The sequence below is a fragment of the Hordeum vulgare genome, chromosome 2H, assembly GCF_904849725.1.
Source record: "Hordeum vulgare subsp. vulgare chromosome 2H, MorexV3_pseudomolecules_assembly, whole genome shotgun sequence".
Lineage (NCBI taxonomy): Eukaryota > Viridiplantae > Streptophyta > Magnoliopsida > Poales > Poaceae > Hordeum > Hordeum vulgare.
This window is the reverse complement of record NC_058519.1, coordinates 5,119,746-5,146,460: the sequence shown is the minus strand read 5'-3', so window position 1 is coordinate 5,146,460 and position 26,715 is coordinate 5,119,746. Positions and strand designations below refer to the sequence as shown.

The window sequence follows — 26,715 nt, the reverse complement described above, 5'->3', positions numbered from 1 at the left end:
TGCATATGTGTTTTTTTTCACGCTGGTAAAAAATGGGTCCGGCCAGCGTTAGGTGCACGAGCCGATCCATTTGCGGAAACGGACGTTCGTGTCCGCCTGGCCGACCCAAACGGACAGCGAACCCGTTGGAGTTGCTCTTGTTATCTTGTTTATGTGTGAGATCGTCTTCATGGGGAGGTCGAGTGCCAACATCGCATGCAAGGGCATCGAACAAAGCACAGAGAGGACCAAAATCCTGCGTCCGCTCTTCGGAAGGGTGGCGGCCTTCCAAGTGGGCAGGTAACTCGCCAGGTGATCAACCAGTACATGTAGCTGAGCAGCTCAGGGCTTCTTGAGGTTTGATGAAAATAAGTGCAGCATTGTCTCAATACGATCGGTGTGTTCGATCCATTCCCCCTCAAACAAAATCGAATGTCGGCTTTCTATCGGGGTCCTTGTACAATTTGCTTCAAATTAGTATACCAACTTCTTTATCTCCATTCAGGCTCTGGGAGTTGTGAAAGCACAACGAGGACCTCAACGTACCCAATAAACTGGTTTGGCAACTCATTAATAGGTTTCAGATCACAACAGTGGCTTTCCCTAGCTAGTTGATACATGCTGGTCGCCGCGGCGAGCAAGTTATTCCGGACTTGCAGCGAATAAAGTGTAGTCTAGCCAACTTGGTGGAAGCTAGCAGCATCAGCTAGCTCCAGCAGCAGGTTCCTGGAAGCTTCCTTCAATAGGCAGAACATGCTAATTATCTACTTGACCCCATCCTTCTCCTTTAATTCTACTGGACATTCTTGACCGCTTTTTTGTTGACACATATAGGACGTGGGAGTAGAGACGTATAACTAGTCCAAGTGCCTGCCCATGTGGGTATATATATATAGGAGTACTTTGTAGCCATTCGTCTCTTTTTGATAAACATGTAGCAATTCTTCTCCAAGTGGGCCTTCTTCTCTCCTTCAATCATCTGAACCTGTATGATAAGCCCCGCCATTTTCATTCTATAAAAACACTTCTTCTGCCTTGTCACAAGAGCACAACATCCCTCCAGCGTCAACACATTGCTCATGCTCGTCTCCTCACTTGTCAAGCCATTAGACACTCTTATCCATGTCTGCCTTCGACACATTACTCGTGCTTCTCCTCCTCTCCTCCTTGCACGCCCCTCCATGCTCCTCCACAACTTCACATGATACTCTCACGGCAGGCCAAACGCTTGCCGTCGGCGACAAGCTCGTCTCAAGCAACGGCAAGTTCGCGCTCGGCTTCTTCCGGCCTGCAGCACGCACCACCACCAGTAAGTCCGACACCACCACCTCCCCCAACTGGTACCTTGGCATATGGTTCAATAAGATTCCGGTTTTCACAACTGTCTGGGTTGGTAATAGAGATAAGCCAATATCCGACTCCGAGCTCCACCTAACACAGCTCAAAATCTCAACCGATGGCAATCTTGCCATCGTGAACCATGCCGGTACCGAGTCTCTACTTTGGTCCACTCACATCATCAATACAACACAAACCAACATAAACATCACTAGTACCGCCGTTCTCTTCAACAACGGAAACCTTGTCCTCACACAAGGCCCATCATCTGGTCTGCCGTTGTGGCAGAGCTTCGACTACCCAACAGATGTTCTGCTTCCTGGTGCCAAGGGAGGCCGGAACAAGCTAACCGGTTTGAGTAGACTGGGTATCTCAAAGAAGAGCCTGATTGATCCAGGACTTGGCTCATACACCCTTGAACTAGCCACCAGTGGGATCATCATGAAGCGCCGAAACCCCTCAGTAGTGTACTGGAATTGGGAATATGGAACATCACAAATGTCCAAACTTTTACCAGTAATTATGATGGTTCTAAATGCGGATTCACGGACCAAAGGTTTGATTAACGTAACATATGTTGATAACAACGAAGAGGAGTACTACATGTACACTTCACCGGATGAATCATCTTCCACATTATCACTAGACATCTCCGGTCAGATCAAGCTGAATATATGGTCGGAGGCCGAACAGTCTTGGCAAACCGTACAATCCAAACCTATTGATCCCTGCACTCCGACGGCTACCTGCGGACCTTTCACGGTCTGCAATGGCACTGCACGCGGTACTGCACGTCCATTCTGTGATTGTATGGAGAGCTTCTCTCAGAAGTCACCAGCGGATTGGTACCTTGATGATCGGACAGGAGGATGCATCAGAAATACACCATTACATTGCCCTACCAAAAAAAACAATACAAGTTCAACAGACATGTTCCACCCTATTGCTCATGTTACATTGCCCTACAATCCGAAAAGCATACAAAATATTACCACTCAGAGGAAATGTGAAGAAGCTTGTCGAGGTTCCTGCTCCTGCACTGCTTACTCCTATAACAATAACATGTGCTCTGTCTGGCATGGGGAATTGCTTAGTGTAAATCTGAATGATGGCATTGAAATTTTTTCTGAAGATGTTCTTTACCTTCGCCTTGCTGCCAATGATTTCCCAAGTTTGAGCAAAAACAAAAGAAAACTAAACATTGGAGTTGTTATTGCTGCAAGCATTATTAGCTTTGCATTAATAATGCTCGTGATGTTATTGGTGATACGAAGGACAAAGCTCAAGTGGTGTTGTTCTCCATTATACGATAACCAAGGTTGTGGTGGAATTATTGCCTTTAGATACACTGATTTAGTTCATGCTACAAAAAACTTCTCTGAAAAGCTGGGAGGAGGTGGTTTTGGCTCTGTTTATAAGGGAGTGTTGAGTGGATCGACTCCTATAGCAGTGAAAAGGCTTGATGGTGCTCGCCAAGGAGAGAAGCAATTTAGGGCTGAGGTGAGCTCACTTGGACTGATCCAACATATCAATCTAGTCAAATTGATTGGTTTCTGCTGTGAAGGTAATAATAGGTTGCTTGTCTATGAACATATGCTACATGGCTCTCTTGATGGTCATCTATTTAAGAGCAATTGTGTTGTGTTAAGTTGGAGTACCAGGTATCAAATAGCCCTAGGAGTTGCTAGAGGATTGTTCTATTTGCATCAGAGTTGCCACAAGTGCATCATACACTGTGATATTAAGCCAGAAAACATACTCCTGGATGCATCATTTGCTCCTAAAGTTGCGGACTTCGGGTTGGCAGCGTTTCTGGGAAGGAATTTTAGTCGAATTCTGACTACATTCAGGGGAACTGTAGGTTATCTTGCCCCAGAGTGGCTTAGTGGAGTTGCTGTTACACCCAAAATTGATGTTTATAGCTTTGGCATGGTATTGTTGGAAATCATATCGGGAAGGAGAAATTCAGGTGAAGAATGCACCAGCAACAGTTACCATGTTGAATATTTCCCTGTACAAGTGGTCAACAAGCTTCATGAAGGGGATGTGGGGAGTTTGGTGGATCCACAGTTACATGGTGACTTCAATACGGTACAGGCTGAAAGGGTTTGCAAAGTTGCATGTTGGTGCATTCAAGATAATGAGTTTGATCGGCCGGCGATGGATGAAGTGGTACGTGTTCTTGAGGGTCTACAGGAGATTGATATGCCCCCGATGCCAAGACTGCTTGCAGCTATAGCAGAACAATCCGATGCAACATCAATGTAATTTATAAATATTTTACATCGGATGTTACTAATCTTTATTTCAAAAAAATTAAATTGTAATGTGGTGGAGAAGGAATAAAGAAAGGCAAACCTGTAGTTATGAAACTGCCTCTCGTTTTCCAGTGACCAATTATAGTAACTAGGCATTGTAGGGGTGTCTTGTCAGGAGGAGGGAAACACCAAGCTATTTCCATTGCAGCGGCGCCAAAGCCTCGTTGAGTCAGAGGGTGTTTGGATACTCTCTAGTCATGTGACTAGTAGTAGTCAGACTAGAAGTTTTTAGTCAGGCCCTGTTTGGAAGGTGACTACTACTAGTCAGCATTAAATGTCTCTGTATTAAATTATTCTCTCTTCCTTTCATTTATCTTCCTTTCATTGGTGTGCCCGCATGGGAGAATGAGCCTGCAACAGGATGGGCCCGCCAATTAATTGGAGAAGAGACTTTAGTCACTTTTAGTTGGGGGTGGGGTGACTAGGGACTAAACTAGTTTTAGTCACCCATTAGTCAGGGGTGTTTGGAGGTTTACTGACTAAAGGTGACTACTACTAGTCTCTAGTCTCTAGTCTCTAGTGATCCAAACACCCTCTCATACAGGCAGAAGCTAATGATTTGTCAGGAGGAGGGAAACTGCCATTGGAGAAGGTTGTAGCATGCAGTGCCCCCACTCCGATTAGAAAGCCCAATAAGAAAAGCTAATCACGAAAAAATGAAGTCTGAAGCCTGAAGGCGTGCGTATCCCTGCCGCTTCGACTCTAGGAGCTCACAATTAATAGAGAGAAAAACGAAGAAGCGAGCCCTCTGCCCTCGGCCGCCGCTTGGTTGGACCATCGGTGGATCGCATCTCGGGCTCTCAACGGGTGCCACTCCCGTGCCATCCGGTCGCCCATCGCCGGCAGCCGGCAGCAGGCCAGCAGCAAACTCTTGAGAATTACTGGGCAGTAGCGTCACCGTCGGCAGCAGGGCAGCAGCGGCGTCACCGTCGGCGGGTGTACAACACCTGGCAACAAAACAACCTGATGGACTCATCTCTGGCTCTGAGCAGGTGTGTAGAGCCGGCTCATCTCCTCGGTCATGCATCTCGTTATCCCCAACTAGTAATTAGTAAACTTCCGTAGGTACAGACTGCAGAGATACTTCTTCGTTATTTATTTTGTTTGTTCTTACTTGACTATACTCTGATCCTTAAGCTTCAGTTGATTCCTTGGTTTGTCTCATATCAAATCAAATGAAAACCTGCAGTCAGTTCATACTAATAGTCTAATACAGTAGAACAACTCTATCAAAACTTCATCAATTAGTACTTCCATTATTTGACAGGGAAGAAGAATAATGGAGAAGTATTTGATAAAGAAATAAGTGAATGCCAACCCCACCACCCAGGTGGCTACCACCAACAACAGTTCAGGTGGTAGTAGAAATGCATCAAGACCTGCAGCAAAACATATTTCTGCTGTGCCTGAACTAGTTGATCAACCACAATTTGTGTGAGATTGTCCTAGGATAATCAGATAATACATTCATCAACCACACATAGGGCCGGAAGCTCAGGACGATTTAAACTTTTATACTGTATGAGATTGTATTTTCACTTGTGCTGGTGTTAAACATGACAAGGATGTTGGAAAGCTGCCACGCCTGCCAGTGGGACTGCCGTCCCAGGAGGGAAACGGCCTCGCCCCGGAGGCTCGGGGGACTTGGCGCCCACGCCTCCCAGCGGGGGCACGACCCGCTCCACGTCGTGATCCCCTCCACCTCTCCAGTTTCGGTTACAGTAGATCTTATCCCTTGTAATCATCCATGTATATATATGGCACTATGTGCAGAATCAACATACACAGTTTTTACTTGTCCAACTTGGTATCAGAGCTCTCTCGCTCCTCTCGTTCCTCCGCTTCCGCCATGAGCTACCGGCGACCTCTCCGCCGCACCCGCTCCTTCGGGGACGCTGATGCGCCGTTCATCCTACCGCCCGTCGCCCCCGTTCCCGAGCTCGCCGTTCCGGTCGCCGACCCCGTCGCCCCGGCCCCAGCCTCCCCCAACGCTCGGGTTCTTCGCCGTGCCGCCGCGCCGGTCGTTCCTCCCCTCCGCATCGCCCGCCCCGGTGCAGATGCTCTCGCCATCCCTCCCTCCCCCATCCAGCTCCCCACCATCCCAGCCAGCCATGTCAACATCGCCAACTTCATCCCGTTCAAGCTCAGCCTCGACGACAACAACTACTCCAAGTGGCGCCAGCTCTTCTGGTTCGTCCTCTGCAAATACCACGTCGAGGACCACGTCCTTGCCGCGGCCGATCTGCTCCATGAGGACCCCGTCTGGCGCAACGACGACATCACGATCGTCCTCTGGATCTACGGCACCATCTCCGACGAACTCTACGACGTGATCCAGTCCCCGGAGAGCACGGCGTTCCATCTCTCGGATTAGCTGGAGGTCTTCTTCCGCGACAACGCCGCCGGCCGCGCCATCCACATCGGCGCCGAGTTTCGGGCGACAGTCCAGGGCGACATGACCATCGCCCAGTATTGCCGCCGCCTCCAACAGTTGGCCAACGCCATGGCCGACGTGGGTGAGCCGGTCTCTGATCGCTCGCTCACTCTCCAGCTCGTCCGCGGCCTGAACCGGCGCTTCCACGTCATGGCCACCCTACTCCCGATGCAGCAACCCTTCCCGACGTTCGTTCAGGCCCGCTCTCGCCTCCTTCTGGACGAGATCGGCCTCACCGAACGGGAACGCACTGCCGGGGCCTCCGCTCTTGCCATCGGGCCCGCCGGCGGCTCCTCCTCCAACTCCTCCACCGGTGCACCTCCCTCTCCGCAGGACAAAGGGAAAGGGCCCGCTGCCGGCGAACGCCAACGCGGCGGACGTGGCCGCGGGCGCGGTCGTGGTCGCGGCACCACCGGCACCTCACCCACCCCAGGCCGCGGTCTTGGTGGCCAGCAGCCCTGGCTTGGGTATTTCACCCCGTGGGGTTCGCCTGCCCCGACTCCGCAGGAGTGGCGCGCGCCCTGGACTCCTGCCAATGCGGCCGGCGTCCTCGGCCCCCGCCCCCCTGCACCGCACCAAGCCTACCCCGTCGCTGCTGGCCCTACTCCTCCCACCCCAACCTGGGAGCAGCAACAGGCATTGACAGCCCACCTCGCGAACATCCAGCTGCAGCCGCCGCCCACCAGCTCCGAGTGGTTCATGGACACCGGCGCCACCTCCCACGTCGCCAGCTCCTCCGGTAACCTCGCCAACCGTTCTTCCTCGATGCATTTTCCCTCTCGCATTACCATTGGTGACGGCTCGTCCATCCCTGTTATCGCGACCGGCTCCACATCTCTCCCTCCCTTCACTCTCAACGACATTCTCGTTTCCCCTGCCATCGTTAAAAACCTCATCTCTGTTCGTCGTTTTACTATTGATAATTGGTGTATTGTGTCTTTTGACCCCTTTGGCTTCTCTGTGAAGGACATGGCAAAGGGGAAGGTCCTCATGCGCTCCAGTAGTACCGGCGATCTATACCCGTTCTTCTCCAATAACGGCGGCTCTATGGCGCTCTCCGTTTCCAGCTCCGGCAGCATATGGCACCTCCGCTTGGGCCACCCTAGTCGCGCCTCTCTCTCTATTTTAGCAAACAATTTCTTAGATTCATGTAATAATATGCAAGGCACCTCCGTTTGTACTCCTTGTAACATTGGCAAACAACCACGACTACCATTTGCTTCCTCCACCTCTCGCACTACCTCTCCCTTTCAGCTTGTCCATTGCGATTTGTGGACCTCGCCGGTCTCTAGCTACTCCAGCTTTCAGTACTATCTTGTGGTGCTCGATGATTTTACCCACTACTCTTGGGTATTCCTGCTGCGACAAAAATCCGACACCGCACCCACTCTCTTACGTTTTTTCTCCTATGTACAAACACAATATAACCTCTCTATCAAATGTGTGCAGTGTGACAATGGCAGCGAGTTTCTCTCCGTCTCCCTCCGCGACCACTTCTCTCACCACGGTGTCGTCTTTCGTCTCTCGTGCCCCCACACTTCTCCACAAAACGGTAAGGCCGAACGCCTTCTCCGCACCACCAACGATGTCCTCTGCACCCTCCTCGTCCATGCCCACATGCCTCCCGAGTTCTGGGTTGAAGCACTTCACACCGCCAACCATCTCCTCAACCGCCGCCCCTCCTCCGCGGTTCGCAACCACACCCCATACTACCTTCTCCATGGCGCCCATCCCTCTTATGATCACCTCCGCGTTTTCGGCTGTCTTTGCTTCCCCAACCTCACCCACCTGGCACCCCATAAACTAGCTCCTCGCTCCACGCCATGTGTCCTCCTCGGCTATCCCCTTGAGCACAAAGGGTACCGTTGCATGGATCTTCACTCCCGCCGTGTCTACATCTCCCGCCAAGTTACCTTCGACGAGTGTCGCTTCCCCTTCGCCGACCTCGCAGCACGACCCTCCCCTTCGCCGACCGTCCCACCTGCGGTACCATCTCCTTCCCCAACCGTCTACGCCGGCCCTCCCACAACTGTGCTGCCTCGTCTACGTCGTCCTCCCATGTAGCCGCGCCATGCAAACCCTCCCATGCCCATGCAACCAATCACCGCTCCATGTAGCCCATGCAGCCACGCCATGCAGATCCTCCCCTGTAGCCGCGCCATGCAAACCAATACCTCCGCTCCCTCCCCATGCAGCCGCGCTACACCCCCATGCAGCCGCCACCCACCCACCCTTCACCTTGCACCACGCCCCCTCCCCCACGTCTAGCCGCGCGGTCCTCGCGTCCCTCCCCTGCCTCCGCCCCCGTGGCACTTGGTTCCACCCCGCGCACCTGCACACCTGCGCCGCCCGCACCCCTTCCACCCCGCGCAGTTCCTGTGGCTCCTCCCCAGAACCAGCACGGCATGCGCACCCGTGGTAAGGCCGGGTTCTCCCTCGCTAAACATCATCTCTCCCTCACCGCCTCCACGCTCCCGTCGTCCGCCATCAGCCCCATCCCCTCCTCTTACCGCGCCGCCCTCAAGGATCCGAACTGGGCCAACGCTATGCTTGAGGAGTATAATGCATTGTTGCGGAATGACACTTAGTCGTTGGTTTCTCGTCCTGCAGGTGCAAACGTGGTGACCGGCAAGTGGATCTTCCGCCACAAGTTCCACCCCGACGGCTCGCTGGCTCGTTACAAGGCGCGGTGGGTGCTCCGCGGTTTCACTCAGCAGGACGGCGTTGACTATGGCGAGACGTTCAGTTCCGTGGTCAAGCCCGCTACTATTCGCGTCGTCCTCGATCTCGCCACCAGCAGCTCGTGGCCCATTCATCAACTCGACGTCAAGAATGCCTTCCTCCACGGCCACCTCGTCGAGACAGTGTACAGTGCGCAACCATCCGGCTTCGTCGACTCCACGCGCCCCGGGGACGTTTGTCGTCTTCACCGGTCGCTCTATGGCTTGAAACAGGCGCCCCGCGCTTGGTTCGCCCGCTTCACCACCTTCCTACGGTCCCTCGGCTTCCAAGCCTCCAAGGCCAACTCCTCGCTCTTCTTCATACACTCCTGTCAGGGCACCGCCTTCCTCCTCCTATATGTCGATGACATCATCCTCACCGCCACCACACCCACCTTCCTTCGCTCGATCATCGCCTCCCTCCACCGCGAGTTTGCCATGACCGACCTCGGCTCCCTCCACCACTTCTTGGGCATCAATGTACACCACACTGCCACCGGCCTCCACCTCTCCCAGGAACAGTACACCCTTGAGATTCTCGATCGCGCCGGGATGCTGAACTGTAAGCCCGTCTCCACTCCCATCGACACCACCGCCAAGCTCTCCGCCACCAACAGCCCCGCCTTCCACGACCCACCCCTCTACCGGAGTCTTGCGGGGGCCTTACAATATCTCACCCTCACTCGTCCTGATCTCTCCTATGCCGTCCAGCAATGTTGCCTCTTCATGCACGATCCTCGCGACAGCCACTACCAGTTGGTCAAACGGATCCTCCGCTACGTCCGTGGCACCACCCATCTAGGGCTGCGCTTCCATCGCTCCACCTTCGATGATCTCACGGCGTACTCCGACGCCGATTGGGCCGGTTGTCCCGACACGCGGAAGTCTACCTCCGGCTTCGCGGTCTTCCTCGGCGCCAACCTCGTCAGCTGGTCGTCCAAACGCCAGCACACCGTCTCTCGGTCCAGCTCCGAGGCCGAGTACCGTGCGATAGCAAACGCTGTCGCCGAGGCGAGTTGGCTCCGCCAGCTCCTCACCGAGCTCCGTCGTCCGCCTCCTCGCGCCACCGTCATCTACTGCGACAACGTCAGCGCTATGTACATGTCCGGCAACCCGGTGCAACATCAACGCACCAAGCACATCGAGATCGACTTACATTTTGTCCGTGAACGCGTCTCCCTCGGCGAAGTACGTGTTCTTCACGTGCCCACGACGTCGCAGTTCGCGGACATCTTCACCAAAGGTCTACCTACGGCTGTCTTCCGCGACTTCCGCACCAGTCTCAACGTCGGCGAACACCACGTTTCGACTGCGGGGGGGTGTTGGAAAGCTGCCACGCCTGCCAGTGGGACTGCCGTCCGAGGAGGGAAACGGCCTCGCCCCGGAGGCTCGGGGGACTTGGCGCCCACGCCTCCCAGCGGGGGCACGACCCGCTCCACGTCGTGATCCCCTCCACCTCTCCAGTTTCGGTTACAGTAGATCTTATCCATTGTAATCATCCATGTATATATATGGCACTATGTGCAGAATCAACATACACAGCTTCTACTTGTCCAACTAAGGATTCATGGAGTGTCCTTTCACAGCATGTGCTTCACTAGTCTTAATGTGCAATCATGCACATTAATCTCTATGACTTACTTAGAAGTTGAAATAATTTTTCATGTTTGGACGCAAGCAAAGGTAGCAATAATATTAATACCAAGAACAAATCCGAACAAAATTTCGTGTTTTATTTTTTTGTTTTGTTTTGAAAAGGAGGTCAAACCCCCGGCCTCTACATCAATTGATGCATGCGGTCAATTTCGTGTTTGATTATAGGAGGAACCGCTGATATGAAATAAAATAAACACCCAAGGAAACTTTGGATTACTCTTTGGCTGCACCTCGAAAATGGTCCGTGGGTGATGACGGAGTTTCGCTAGATACAAATTAACCGCGGTTCCAAGGCAGATTTGCCGGAGAAGATGGCACGATCCTTCCAAAGAATACAACTTGCATACATGGTGGCCTAGTTGTCCTAGCTGAATAGCTGGTCATTTCAACGTACGTAGAGTATTGCTCTGGCTTTCAGTTTCTCCTAATTAATTACAACTAATGACCAACAGACTGAAGTCTAATTTGGTAAGTTTGGACCAGCACCTACGGCTACCGGCAACTTGTGTAGTGCCCATTTGCATGGAATTCCAGCGTACAGCTTTGAAAGGTACACAACTATATCATCGCTTCAATGTTTCTAGTGGAAGACTTGTACTTATATCAATGTCAAGGTTTGAGATTGCTAACCGGACCTGACGTCCGATTCTAACAACTTGATGCATACGACAACCTCGCTCCACGTGTGTACCTTGGAGCGTTGTGAATACATGATTGGACTGGCCTAACTAAGCATGATTGGAGTGTTATTTTGGAGATACAAACTGAGCCAGCGTCCTTGCTAGAAGATTCACTACTACTCTAATTAATTTAGTTGGAAAAAGCTAAGGAGCGTTTCTCGGGGCCGGCCACTTCACGAAAACTTCAACTTGAGCCCGATCCGTACTTTAATACTCCCTCCGTCCGGAAATACTTGTCCTAGAAATAGATGAATCTAGACTTATTTTAATTATAGATACATCCATTATTTTTATTTTTAGGACAAGTATTTTCGGACGGAGGTAGTAGTAGGTAAAGATATGCTGATAACAACGAAGAGGGGTACTACATGTACACTTCACCGGATGAATCATCTTCCACATTATCACTAGACATCTCCGAACAGATCAAGCTGAATATATGGTTGGAGGCCGAACAGACTTGGCAGCACGGTGACGGGAGCTTCATGAGCCCCTTTCGGGCTCGGCCGGGCCTAGAGGGCCTGGTGTGCTTCCCTTCCTTCGTCTGGTCGGTGACTGCCGTTGGCGGTGAAGGTGGTCCCCTCCCGCGTGGCTGCTGACCCTGCCGCTCCTCGTTCCCGGCTGTTTGTCTCAGTTCCGTCGGTCTCACGTCACTCACCACGGGGAGGCGGCGATGATGATTGCAAGACCGTGGTGGTGCATGTTGATGGGCGGCAAGTTTGGTGGAGCATGATGGATCGTTCGGGGTTGTAGGTGTTAAGTGGACAGGAGAAATTCCTGTTGGCTTGCCGACACCAACGCGGTAAGGCCCGCGGGTGCCGCCACCCCTTATTGATGGGCGTCGGGTATTCACCTACCCCATGCCCCTCCACGTACCAGGGGAAATCATAGGACCGGTCCAGGCAGCAGCACTATCGTCGTCGCATTTCTTCTTGAAGGTGTTGCTTGGTATGTGGAGATTCAAAGTGATAGGAGTTGGGTGGGAGTCCTTCCGTGGGCGCAGCAGTTGCAGGTCATCATCGTTTTCGTCGATCCGATGTTGCTGACATTTGTTTCTCTCTTCTTTCTTTCTTGTTTCTTTTGGGCATCTTTGTGCTGTTTTGTCCCAACATTGGACTCAGAGATTTATCTGATGGTTGCTATATCTATATAGGGGGGCGAAAGCCTATTTTGTGGATCATGCACATTAGTCTCCATGATTACTTAGGCCCTGTTTGGAATCGCTCAAATTATGATAATCCAGTTTTTATAATCTATAATGTCTTCAAACAAGACAAATTATGTTATAGATTATAAAAACTAGATGAACAGATTATTAAAAACTCACAATCTACTCTACCCGAGATAAAACCAGATTATGAAATGCTAATGACCCATTATCCTTGTAAGTTAGAGGTAATTACTAATTTTTGCCACCGCCACCCTCCTCCTTTTTTCTCCTCAACGCGCGCATAGGAAAGACAGGTCATTATACAATGTAAAAACCTGAATTACAGTTTATATAATCTGAACTTCAAATATGACCACCTAAATTATTTTTATAAACCTGATTATATAATTTATCTTCATAATCCAGATTATCATAATCTATTATAGTTCCAAACAGGACTTTAGAAGTACAAATTTATACATGTTTGGCTGCAAGCAAGGTAGCAATAATACCAAGTGCAAATCCGTACACATTTTGATGTTTGATTGCCGGAGGAACCGCTGATATGAAACAAATAAACGCCCCAGACAATTTTGGATTACTGTTTGGCTGAGCCATAAAAACGGACTGAGGGTGATCGTCGGAGTTTCACCTGGTACATATTAACCGCGTTGGATTACTGTCGGCAGTTGACGGCGCTCGGCGTCGGAGGCAGATTGGCCCGAGAAGATTGGACGATCCTTCCAATTTAAGCATACAACTTGCATACACGTTGGCCCAGTTGTGCTAGCTAGCTGGTCACTTTAACGTACGTAGGGTATTGCTCTCGCTTTCAGTTTCTTCTACTGAATCATCTTCAACAGTCTGTATGTTTAGTCGTTGGTATAAGTGTTCACGTCAACAGCCAACAGCATATCATACAAGCTCTTTATTAAAGTGTATATACATTAACCGTATATAAAATAATTAAGCAGGTCCATTAAATATGGGCATCAGTAGGCAACAGACTGCTGCTGCTTTGCATCTATCAAACTAGTCTTATACCATTGGATTAGATTAATCTCCAACGCACGATGAGGCCTAATAAAAAGAGCGTCCGGCTAGTTAGTATGTATAATTATGATTTATTTCCATAACTACTACCTTAAATTATGCCTAATTAAACGCAAGATTCCATTTGCTGTTGGCTTGGACGATAGGTGGTTTGTTCCATATTTAGCTATCTTGATTCCAGTATTATTTAAAACTGCTTCCAAACAATATATTTCTCTTAAAAAATAAAATTGCTTCGAAAGTGAGGTTTCTCAACCATGGGGACATGTAACGTATTGTTTTTTTTTGGACAATATATTATTTCAAGGTAAATTAAAAATGCTTCTGCCTACCAATGAATTTGCATCCACGGGGTAACCAACGTGCTACAGTTTAAGAAAATTTGTTTCTTACTCAATGGAAATTTTTGCTTAGAAACATAAAAATCTTGTTTCCAGCGACTAGATAATTGCTTCTAAGAAAATTAGACCTTCACTATAAAAAATAAATCATTATCATATGTACACATGTTTCAAGCACATTAGGACGTGTACCAAAAAATACAAATGTTCACAATTTTCTTTCATTGATTGAAAGTAATGCTTCCAAATACAAATCATGTTCCTAATCCATAGTTCCCCGCTATGCTCCATCCAACTGTGTCCGACCTAGTCTTGATGACCACCATTTCTTCCACAAATCTATGGGTGTCAATGTTGGCAAGCGTCGACGCCATTGAGGGGCCGACGATCTTGGCATGTGACCACCGAGGGTGTGCCAGGCTAGCTAGTTTGCTTCCAAACAAATATCACATTGTGCACCTGCCCTGTATCAACCATCATGTTATTCTCACTCTCGGTAGGCATGTGTCTTCTGTTGTTGTTGACTCTGCAAAAAGTTAAGAAGAAACGAGTTGTATGAAGCATTACGAAGCATGCAAAGGAAGCAAGTTACATTCAAACACAATGCCTACAAAATATTACGAAGCATGCGAGGAAGCAAGTTGAACACAATATAGAAGCGCATGTATGGAACATATGAAGAAAACTATACAATATGAAGAAGTACAACTATGTAATGTATGGAGCGAATTGTATGCCGGGAAGAAGCACAAATATGACACGTGGAAATTTGAAAGCATATAACCATACAACTGAAAATAGTATGTGCATGGACGCAACGAACCAATCGAAAGAACTCAACCAAAAGGGATGCTCGCTTATTCCCATGGTTTCACTTCCTCCGGCCATCTAGTGATCCTCCGGCAGCATGGTTAGGCAACAACACCAGCGGACTGCGGACACCCGGTTGGAGATGGGCATGGCGCCACGTACGGAGGAGTGGCGCTCTTGCGCGGAGGAAGGGAAGGAACTGGTCGTGCTGCTCGAGGAGAGGAGGAGGCAGGCGCATGCGAGGCCATGGGAGAAGGGGGATCTGGGTGGTGCGTGCGAGGTGGAAGAGATTGGAATCAACGGGAATATCGGGACAGTGATTAGGGAGATGTTATGGGCAGAGTTTTGTTTCTGAACGAGGGGGTGTTCTTTTCTCTCTTTTTAAAGGTACATGCACAATCTGTGGTCGTCCGATCCCAAATGAATCAAGGCCAGTCCATTGATCTGACGTTGGTCTCCTACCAGTTTATAGATAGGAAGTGTTTTCTATTAAATATTGAAAAAATGAGTATGCTTGCCTCGGAGCTTGTGCCTCAACAGTTGCTTCAAGTTCATGCGGTTTCATTCTCTCTCTTCTTTTATTATGTGCCATATCATCAAAATCGCCTATGTGATAATTTTATCAACGATGATCATACGACTATTGGAGATGCCCTTACTGAGGTCTAATCCTATATCCTATATACCTAAGAAGTTCACCCCCACTACCTTTTCTATCTCAACATGCAAGCTATTCACATCAGCGGTCCCACTACCACTAATTAATCTTGACATGGAGGCTTCCACGTCCTGCACCATGTGAGCAATTTTCTTATAAATCTTTTAGTTTACAGGGATAGAAGGATGGTGTATCAGCAGATTGATTCGTGGCACACCTCTCCCCCTTCCTCTTTACTAGCGAACAGGGGCAGAACGACGGGCCTCTTCCTCCTGGATTCCAAGCGACGCCCACATACAGCACAATCTGTCTCTTCAAAGCGATTCCTCTCCCCTTGGATAACTTCTCTTCATGACAACTATTCTTCCCTTGCCTCTCCCCTTGGAGCCCCATGCATTCGAACTTTGGCAAATAGTACGTATATGAGAATGTAGCAGCCAGATATGGGATGGGCCGGGTGTCATTCATGCCCACAGATACATGTAATTATCTGTCAAACCAATGGCTAACAGATGCAACTATGTCTCTCCTGCAGTACTATCGTCATCTAACAAACGCCCGTAGCAGGTCAGACCATGGACACTGTTTCTACTATCCGATGAGGTTTTCTTATACTCATATTTTCTTAATGATTTAGAGGAATGTTAAGAAGATGAAGCCTTATGATTCTATGAAGATCAATGGCATTTGTTTAGCTCCTGCTGAGGGATGGATGAAAGTAAATGCATGCGATAGTTCTTATGGGATTGGCACAGTTCAGTCTTTGGGTTATATTGGTGATGTTTCAGTTGAAGTTTGAAAAAAAATTCACCTTGCAAAAGAAGCCAAGAGAGTGGCATGTATTGAAGCCGTGAACCATTTGGTTCCATGGTTAAATTACCACATAATCCTCTAATCTGATTTTTCATCTGTAGTACAAACTTTGAATGGTATACGTAATTTACCACTCTAAAGTATTGCTCCTTTTATTTTGATCCTTTTATTTACAAGGATTGTGTGCCATGTACGAATCCAATTGTAGGCCAAATTTTCCACAGCAACGCACGGGAAATTATCTAGTTTGGTTTTTTTAGAAAAGGAGGCATAGCCCTAGCCTCTGCATCGAGGGATGTATACGGCCATATATTAAGAACGATACCAAGTCATAGAATAGTACAAAAGAGTCTTAATCCAAAATAAAAAGATACACGGCGTCTGACACGCCACAATCGGAGGTGCACATAGGCCTAGATAACTAACCACCTATCCTATTAATATGACGCCATTCAAACCGGTTAAAGATACCCTGAGCTACCATCTCTCATCGGACACACCCAGTAACCATAGGCTTCCTAGCTTTCACGGAAGTGAGTAATGACCATGTGCGGATCAAGGCAGTAGCCCCGAAAATGACCTGCAAAAAATGAATATGTCGTTGTTTGTTAAATATCAAGTCATTTCTACAATTCCATGTAGCCCAGAAAAGTGCACATGATCCTACGCGGATGAGTTTAGCAATTTTAACATCGACCCCCTTTAACCACGTCCCAAATAACATCGACATCTAGTTTGGTAAGTTTCGACCGGCAACTTGTGTAGTGTCCATTAGCATGGAATTCTACCATGTTCGTTTTTGGCCCCACACATACAGCTTCGAAAAGTACACAACCAGAAGTCCTCTTTCTATCATCTTCTAGAGAAAGACTTGTACTAACAACTTGATGCATACGAAAACCATACTCACCGTGTGTATCTTGGAAGGTTGCGAGTACATGATTGCACCGGCTTTGCTAGAAGAGTGGTACGAGTACATGATTGGACTGGCCAACCTAAATATTATTGGAGTACTATTATTTAGGAGGTGCAAATTGAGGCACCATCTTGCCTACTTAAGTTGGAGAAACCAAGGGGCGAGCATCAGGGACGGCCATGTCATGGAAACTTCAAACTGGTTCGTAAGTCGGCAAAGACTTTTAGCAGAAAAGTTGTGTCAGCTCCCTTTTGAAATTGCATACCGCCAATCCTTTTGATAAGGTTACCGGGCCGTTTTTCTATTGGAATTCATACAAAAACTTGCCCGTGGTGCAAGATTGAGGTTGTGGATTCCCTAACTGTTTACCTTGGCATCAACACGTACGCGTTTTTGCTCAACAGAGTCTCTACTCTTTGTCGTCGTTTCCGGCATTCATGGGGCCTCTGCCATTTTGATTATGGATACGTTGTGCAAGTTTTTCTCCAAAGCCAATGATTGCAGCACGATGATGAGCAAAGTATACGTAGACAGTTGTCTTTGTATGCAGATGATGTGATTTTGCTCTTCAAAGCCTTGCCGTCTGTTGTTACGGCAAGCAAATACCTATTTTCGACATCTTTGGAGTCTCTTCTAGTCTTGGGTGCTAGTTGAACAAGAGTTCTGTTTGACCTATATATCCTTTGCAGCGAGGGCCAGACCATGAAGTTCGGTAACATATTAAAATACCAACGCTGAGACCTATTAGGAGGGGTGTTCAAAAGTTTACTAATTACCATGAAATTAAACTGATGATCCATACAATGATCGAACCTATGAGAGAGTGTCATTGAGCACAGCTTAAGAAGAATGACAAGTGTGACAAAAAATCAGTTTAGTTTCATGCCTGAAAGTTCGATCATGGACGTCATTTTCTTGGTATGACAGCTTAAGGAGAGATACATCGAGTAAAATAAGGACATGCATATGATGTTCATTGACCTTGAGAAACCCTACGATAAGATGTCACGGAATGATACAAGGTGGGCATTGAAAAAAATATAAAGTCCCAACAAAATACGTTACCCTAATCAAGGACATGTATAATAACATTGTAACAAGTGCTTGAACAAGTGACGACAATAGTGATGGCTCCACGATTAGCTGATCATTCACCGACTAAAATGCAACGTGTTCGACAGTTAGGTGTAGCAGATATGAGCATGTTGAGATGCATGGTTATCTGGCCTCACAAGGAGGGATCGTGGTCCATAATGATTTTATACAAGATTAAGTTGGCGTAGCATGGATTGAATAGAAGCTTATTCGACATCGTCTCAAACGGTTTGAGCATATTCAGTGTAGGCCTTCAGAAGTTCAAGTTCATAACAGACGACTAAAGCATGCTGATAATTTCAAGAAAGGTCAGAGTATTCCATACTTGACATGAAAAAGTTCCTAAAATGACATCTGAAGGACTCGAGTATGAAAAATAAACTAGCCATCTATAGGGGTGCGTAGAACCTTGTTATCTATGTGCCACAACTATGAGTTGGTTGCAATACCTTACGGATTTTAACTCTAGCCTTTGTACCCCAACTTGTTTGAGACTAAAAGTTTCTTGTTTGTGTTGTTGTCTATTTTAAAAAAAATTGTAAATTGTTTTTCAATTCATTCAAAATTTCAAAAAATATTTCATATTCATGATTTTTTCTAAAACATGATTTTTTTAATATCCATCATTTTTTTGGATTCACTTATTTCAAAAGTCAAGAGTAAATGGTCAACAAGTCAACAGTCAGCGGTCCACTATTTTGTTCCATATCAACGGCCAGAAAAACTTATCAATAAGTTCTTTTTAATTGGAAAAAATACTTATCAATTGCCACCGAGCGAGCGATCCAGCTGCCGGCCGAAGCAAATCAAGCGAGCCATCCAACCGGAGGACGAAGCGAATTGAGCGAGTAACGCGAACCAAGATACAGGGTTGCGGCCCGCTATGCTAATGTTGTGAGCGCCCACGAGTCAACTGGCACCAAAGAGAAGGTCTCACTGCCAACTCGCGTCTCTCGCCATCAAATACTTGAACCCTTGGGTCTTGAATGTGTGTCGATCCCTGTTCCCTGTCGGGCCGTGGGAGGGATCCCTGCATTAGCTTTGGTAGGTCAGTAAATATCTTGGTTTGGGTTGAGGCCGCGTTGACGTTCTAGAGTTAGCATAATGTTCGCTCCGTCATGTTCCCCCTCCGGTAGAGGGTATGTGAAGGTGTGTCTTTGATGAATCTCCTTAGATCCGGTCAGGCGCCTGTTTTTGTTGGACTTGGATCCGTATGGATTTACCCGACTCTTGTTTTTTGTCAATGTGTTTGCTTGTATGGCCTTTTTATCTACGTTTCTCTTTGTTGGTGTCGGTAGTTATTCGAGTGCCTTGTACTTTAAGGGCTTAGCACGACAACTTTTCGGTTGTATTTTTTTTTTTGGAAAAGGAGGAAACGAGCCCCCGGCCTCTGCATCAATCGATGCATGCAGCCATATTATTAAAAATAAGCGTAAAGTATGTGATGTTCACAAATCTCTGAACCTGAGCACAAAAATTAAATAAATAAATTGCCCATCCGGCTCCACTGATAACAGACTACGATGCCTATACACCTAGCCTATTATTAGCACGCCATCCAAATCGGTTGAAGATAACCCGAGCGGCTGTCTCCCATCGGTTGCACCCAATATCCATAAGATCCCTGAAGTCCACATGACTGAGTAACGACCACATACGGATCCAGGACGTTGCTCTGAAAATAACCTGCAAAAAGTTGTTGAAATTCTTGCCATTAAAAATCATGTCATTCCTAGTATTCCATATAGCCCAACATAACGCACATACTCCAATTCTAATAAGTTTCGATATTCTGCCGTCGACTCCATTGAGCCACGTTGTGAATAAGGAATTCATACATGTAGGTGGAGATATATTAAAAGCTATGTGTAGTGTGCGCCAAAAAAGTTTTGCAAGCGGGCATTTTAAGAAAAGATGTTTAATCGTTTCATTTTGCTTACAAAAACAACAATTCATCCTGCCTCTCCATCTTCGTTTTTTCAAATTATCTTTGGAACTTTTCGGTTGTATACTACAACAAGGATTACTTGTCCGGATCCATTAAGAGAGGGACGATGTCTACGGTACGTCATTGACTCGTTTATGCGCTTGTAGACATCACATCAAAGTGTCTTTGTATTCATCTCATACGGCATATCATTAATAAATTGGAGGGGCCCCTAAAAAATACAAATTGGAGGACTTTTTGGAAACATGAAGATGAAGGTAAAGTAGACAGACTGGCTGGATATGGACGCAAGACATGCTGTCTCATACCGGGCGGGGACCGGCCGACGACGTGGACCTGGACTAGCAATAGGAAGCGATGTGGATCGCACTGGAGACTGGACCAGCCAAGCCGTGCGTGAAGTTCAATGGCTAGTTGTAATTGAAGTATCATATATTAGTAACATGCATATAATATTAGTGTATGCTATATCCGTAATATATAATATTACACGTTGGTATCATATAATAATTTATGTATTGTCGACACATATTAGCACATTATTTAATATGATATTGTATCATAATATAATATATATTTTTATTTAATTGTATGTCACCTTATCAAAATTGTGTAGTTCATATGCACGATAGTATTCATAATACCCATTATGACCAGCCTTACCATCGCGTCAGCCGGGGTCTGGCTGACGTTATGATTTGTGCTCGTCGCCTATAAATAGGCGTCGCGCATGATCGAGGCATTGGGCGTCGCGCGGACTCGATCTCACCTCACCGCCGGTAGTGTGTAGCCTTTTTTCTCTGATCCTCTTGATAGTACGAAGTCATGGTGGCCATGGGCTTGCCTGCAACTGCAAGCAGAGGCAGCGCGCAGCTCCTCCCCTTGGTCGTCGTCCTCCTCGCTTCCTTGCACTTCTCTGGAGTGAAATCTCTCGATGTCACCCCTCCTCCCGCTTCGTCTCCGACTTCCGCTCTCCCACTTCCAGCTGCAGTCGCGTCACCCTTCTCCTTCAGCTTCGACTTCACCAACGCGTCCACCTACCGCATGGAAGACCTCGAGTTCGAGGGTTCCGCGTCAGCGACTGTGCAAGACCACCTTCTCGACCACCATGTAGACGTCACCTGCAGCTCGTACGGGAAGGATCCCACGCACTGCACGGGACGGGTGTCGTACGCGCACCCGGTGCCGTTCTACGACAACACCACCGGCGAGTTGGCCAGCTTCCAGACACGCTTCACCTTCGCCATCGTCGTGTACAGCAGCATCATGAAGGGTGATGGCATGGCTTTCTTCCTAGCCTGCTACCCATCAAAATTGTCGCCCAACTCACGCGGGGGAAACCTTGGCCTGATTAACTCCGGCGACGATGGCAATAACAAGGCCGCCTTCGGAGACGAGCGGTTCGTCGCCGTGGAGTTCGACACGTTCCAAAACCCTTGGGACTCCAACGGCGACCACATCGGCATCGACATCAACTCTGTCACCTCGGTGAACGCAACAATCTTGCCGCCTCGCTCCAGCCTCAACGGCACCATGACGGCCACAGTCACCTTTGACAACACCACACGGATGCTGGTCGCCGAACTGCAGCTTGATGATGATGATAAACGTAACCTTCGCCACGTTCAGGTCAGCTTCCAGTTAACCAATCAGCTCAACACCTTGCTCCCGCCTCAGGTGGCAGTAGGGTTTTCCGCAGCCACAGGCTCCGCCATGGAGTTGCACCGGATACTGTCATGGTCCTTCAACTCCTCGCTTGCTCCACCCCGCAAAGGTGTTATTCCCTCCTTTTTCTGCTTTACTAATTCAAAGTTTTGCTAAGTTTCAGTTGACTGAGACTTCATTATGTCTCGGTCGATCCGATTCTATAATATTTCGATCTTACATGAGATTTGTACAAAAATTTATTTTCACTTTTATATATTATCTCACTTGATTGAGACTTGGTTAAGTCTCAGTCAACTAAAAACTAGCCACATCCTTACTATTATGGGAAAAAATATATTTTTCATCCATAAACACTTTCAATAGCATATAAATGTTCCTGGAACTGTAAAACCAGCAAAAATTGGTCCCTTAACTATTCAAACCAGATATGCTTAGTCCCTCATACTGCTTCAGCTAATTATTTTTTAGCTATGATTGATCCTAATGCAAGGACTGAGAGTTAAATGATAATAGTGTGTTTGTAGGATCCTAATGCAAGGACCGAGAGTTAAATGATGGTAGAATTAATTGTTGAAGAATTTGCATGTACCATGTTGGCTTTTACAATGCAGAACTGAGAGTTAAATGATAATAGTGTGTTTGTAGGACCATATTGAGCGATTATTCAATTCTGAGTCCGCGTTCATCTGCATCCGATGAACAGTAAATTCGAAAAAATTACTATAAAATTCAAAAAAATCATCTGCACACGTTGGACATTAAATTCCAAAATTATACTAGAAAAATTCAAAAAAAATTATCTACATCCGGTGAACAGCAAATTCTTTGTGGAGAAAGATGATTGGATGCGTAAGATTCGTGCCAAATTTCAATGCGTTTGGACATCTTAGTAGCTCACAACAAATAAAAATTGAGTCCAAATAATGCACAAACAAATAAACTTTTCATAGACCCTAAATTTATCTTTTTTGCTGAGAGTTACTCACACATCCAAAAGTTGAAATCTGGCACGGACATCACACACTCGGTCATATCTCCACAAAACAATTCATTTTTTTAATTTATTTAGTATTTTTTGTTCGCTCCTGAGCCTGGGAGGTAAATCGCCTCGTCCCATATTGAGTTATATCTATGTGCTATTGGTAAATTAGAATGTTGTACATGTCATATTCGTTGTCTATTTCTTGTAGGTGGACCACCCTATTTTAAATTTCTAGATCCTCCACTGTAACCACTACACAACAGATGCTATACACTACACAGACAAGTATACCCTTTTATAGTATTTTGGCAGATATTATACATGTCCATAATAACAGTGATAATAACACATTGAAAATCAATTTATTTTTCACAGTTTCGGTCCTTTGCACATATGCTATCAATTTCTATCCATTATCATGTCAGGTGCGTCTTAATAAGTAACTTTTTTTGTCCCATTTATTTATATATCTTACACTACACACAGTTCTACATTCCACCACTAACAGGCTGGTATCACACAGTACCGATCAAAAAACCAGACAACGTGAGCAAAAAAATCAGCCGAAGCAGTATGAGTGACTAAACTTATCCGGTTTTAAAAGTTGAGGCACTACAGTTTGCTGGTTTTGGAGTTGAGGAACCATTTCTATATTTTCACAAAGTCTTAGAACCACAAAGGGCTCACAATTTGAGCCAAACAAAACGTAGTACGTGAAAAAAAATGCCACATCCCGCGAGACCAAAAACAGGTACGATGGCTATACACCTAGCCTATTATTAGCTCGTCATTCAAACCGGTTGAAAATAACCCGTGCGACCGTCTTCCATCGGTTGCATCCAATAACCATAAGCTCCATGTAGTCCGCATGGGTGAGTAACGACCACATACGAATCCAAGTCATGGCTCTGTAGATAACCTGGAAGAAATTATTGAAGATATTGCCATTAAAAACCATATCATTTCCAATATTCCATATGGCCCAAACTAACGCACATATTCAATCCGTATATGATTCGCTAAAGTTCCATCTACTCCATTGAACCACGTCCCAGATAGTGTATTAATACTTGATGGTGAAGGCAATATAAACAATGTGCCATAATTTTGCTAGTGGACAATCAACAAAGAGACGTCTTATTGTTTCATCTTGGTCACAATAGCAATATCTGGAACTGGCTACCCATCTTCGCTTTATCAAATTATATCCTTGGTCAGTACAACTTTTTTGTGTACAAACCACATGAAATATTTTCGAAATATTTGAGGAACGGAAAATATACTTATATATTCCTTAAGTATACTACTACCTGACATACCCCCCCCCCCACGTCTTTTAATACATGGCACTGTCTTTTTCATGATGAAACTTTGTTCAAAAATTTATCAAAAAGCTATAAACTTTTTGTCATAAAAATTATATCAACGTATCTATGTACACTTGAACACAAATTGAATGGTATAATATATTTTTTTACACATAGCCCACATTTTGTTAGTTGAATTAATCAAAATTGGTCTTGGAAATACGTGTGTGTGCCATGTAAATAGGGACCGTCGTGGGCCATCAATTTGTCTTGCTAGCTTCTTATTTTGAAAAAAAGAAACAGAGCCCCCGACCTCTACATCAATCAATGCATTCGTCTTGCTAGCTAGGAATGAAATATAACTAATGATTACCTATAATTATTTTTTAGTGTTATTTTGGGACATGCAGCAGATCATGACATGAGGGCAGCGATTGTTGGAGGATCGATTGGTGGAGCAGTGGCGTTGGTGGTTGTGGTGTGGTGCATCATCTCGTGTTTCAAATGGACAAGGACCACAAGCCATGACTTTGTGGCGCGAACTGGAGGAGCCAGACGATTCGAGTACAGTGTTCTGGCTGCTGCAACGGACGACTTCTCCGAGGAGAGGGTTATTGGGCAAGGTGCCTTTGGAGTAGTCTACAGAGGTACGTTTACATGCAAAGGATGGTCATCAGGTCTGCCCTCGAGAGAACGGGATGACCCATCCTCCACGGAATCGAGTGTATCATCAAACTCGAGCTCCAAGGAACCTGGAGACGGCAGCGAGGTGGCTGTAAAGAAGATATTGAAAGAGACAAGGGGAGGAAATCTAGACTTCTTCGCCGAGATGAACACCATTAGTGAAGCCAAGCACAAAAATCTCGTCAAGTTGAAAGGATGGTGCTGCAGGGAAAACAACACGAACCTGCTTGATTTCATGTGCTGGTGCTGCAGGAAGGAGGAGGATAACGAGCTCTTCCTTGTCTACGAACTGGTGCCTAACGGCAATCTACACTACCACCTACACGAGAGTGAGCAAGTAATAACATGGCCAACAAGGTACTGTGTAGTGTGTACTAACAAATTCCGGTCTGCATATTATTTACTTTTTGCAAGGATTCATAATCGATTATATACTGTTATTAATGCTCCACCCCTCTTTCTCTCATAGAAGAAACATCACTGATGCTTTCAGGGATTTATGAGTTTGTCTGTCTGTCTATCAGGTACCAAATTGTTAAAGGCATTGGCTCTGCTCTGGTTTACCTCCACCATGAGTGTGACCCTTACATTCTGCATAGAGATATCAAACCAGGCAACATACTCCTTGACAACAACTTCAATGCCAAGCTTGCTGACTTCGAGTTGTCGAGGGTCGGCAACCAGGACAACGCGACGATGATGACACTCGCTCAAGGGACGGAAGGGTACATAGATCCAGAATGCAGGAAAGATGGCAAAGTCAAGTTCTACCCTAGATCAGATGTATATAGCTTTGGAATCGTCCTACTAGACATTGTATGCACAAGGAAATCTAGGGAGCAAGTATGGGAGCTATACAAAGGAGGCAAGGTTATCGAGGCTACAGATGAAAGGTTGCATGGCGACGACTTTGATAGATGGCAGACGCAGATGCAGCGTGTGGCTGTCCTAGGACTCTGGTGTTCTCTTCTTGACGGTGCCAAAAGGCCTACCATTCAAAAAGCAATGGAGTTCCTGGAACGTGATGAGCCATTGCCTAATCTTAACTACGCGGTTAACACTTGGCTTCCCTCGGCACATCATGATGCCTACACAAGTCATTGCTCTGATGAGCAGACACTTCTGTCAGATCTCAGATGACATGACAACTACTTTCTCCGTTTCAAAATAAGTGACTCAAAAATGAACCAACATTGTACTAAAAGGAAGTAGATCTTTCTGGGAACTGCATACAAGAATTTTGGGTTGGTTACGTTTGACGGGGACTACATTATGTATCCTGCTCTCAACATTCCATGGTACAATGTAGCACATGCTTCTTATGCATATCCCGGTCAATAATGTTGCTTCTCTCATCTGCTGCTAAGTCAGGATGTATCATGTTGCTATCTCGGGATCACCCTGAATGTTCTGGCAATGTGTCATGTTAATTCTACAATCGAATTGAACAGTGGCTCTTTCTTGATCACCATATATGCATGCTTACACACATACTGATTCTGCTATCGTGATTGGTTCACACATATTTTAGTAAAAAGTTTGATCATTAATTGTTTGAATACAATATTATTTATATGAAACAAAACATGTATTATTAGATTCGAGCTTAATGTGGTTTCCAGTGGTGTTTTATTTGTCCGGCACTTGCCGGCAGAGGATGGAAACCTAGAAGATTACAGACAAATCTATATCTATATTCTATATACTTACTAATAAAAGAAATATGTATTTTTTTATCCATCGTACTGTTCTACACAAAAGTCCCAGCTATATTTAGAAGCAACCCGCAGTCCACGTACAGCCGCGCGCATTGAAAAATTAATTGCATGGATAGAGTTTCGAACACAAGACCGAAAAATTAATGGATAGAGTTTCGAATACAAGACCTTCAGCCCAGAATTTGTTTTTACAACCAAATCACCTAGCATCTCGTTTGGTCCAAAACAGGATTCGTTTCTCTAATAGATAGTCCCACCTCGCTCTTTTGCTTAAACGTCTCATGGGTGAAAACACTGTTTCTAAAGAGTTGTACTCGTTGGTCATGGAATCATCTTCGACTGTATTGGATTACAAAGAGTACGAGATAAATGAAAATACATTTTACACGATCATCCATGATCAACAGAGCACCAACCAAAACAGCGGTGTCCGCTTTGATGCAGCAA

At 46.4% G+C, this 26,715-nt stretch overlaps 2 protein-coding genes across 3 annotated transcripts; both read left to right on the top strand.

The window, feature by feature from the left end:
• Positions 1–1,026: 1,026 nt before the first annotated feature.
• Positions 1,027–3,726, top strand: LOC123429056 (G-type lectin S-receptor-like serine/threonine-protein kinase At2g19130). The gene has a single exon (XM_045113117.1). It carries the CDS (start codon positions 1,102–1,104, stop codon positions 3,583–3,585), a length of 2,484 nt encoding a protein of 827 aa, XP_044969052.1. The 5' UTR covers positions 1,027–1,101; the 3' UTR covers positions 3,586–3,726.
• A 16,933-nt stretch (positions 3,727–20,659) lies between these two features.
• Positions 20,660–26,023, top strand: LOC123431517 (L-type lectin-domain containing receptor kinase IX.1-like). Of its 2 annotated transcripts, none has more exons than XM_045115336.1 (3): positions 20,660–21,683; positions 24,280–24,907; positions 25,075–26,023. In XM_045115336.1, the coding sequence occupies exons 1-3, from the start codon at positions 20,735–20,737 to the stop codon at positions 25,688–25,690; spliced, it is 2,193 nt and encodes a 730-aa protein (XP_044971271.1). In that variant the 5' UTR covers positions 20,660–20,734; the 3' UTR covers positions 25,691–26,023. The 2 variants fall into 2 exon arrangements, with proteins under 2 accessions (XP_044971271.1, XP_044971270.1); XM_045115335.1 differs by having other exon boundaries at positions 24,277–24,907.
• The last annotated feature ends 692 nt before the right edge of the window (positions 26,024–26,715 follow it).

Bases quoted from the DNA above. Each gene is read 5' to 3' on its own strand.
- LOC123429056 (XM_045113117.1), top strand. From the start codon at position 1,102: ATGTCTGCCTTCGACACATTACTCGTGCTTCTCCTCCTCTCCTCCTTG.
- LOC123431517 (XM_045115335.1), top strand. From the start codon at position 20,735: ATGGTGGCCATGGGCTTGCCTGCAACTGCAAGCAGAGGCAGCGCGCAG. The intron at 21,684-24,276 runs GTGTTATTCCCT...TGGGACATGCAG, and splicing joins GCTTGCTCCACCCCGCAAAG to CAGATCATGACATGAGGGCA. The intron at 24,908-25,074 runs GTACTGTGTAGT...TCTGTCTATCAG, and splicing joins GTAATAACATGGCCAACAAG to GTACCAAATTGTTAAAGGCA.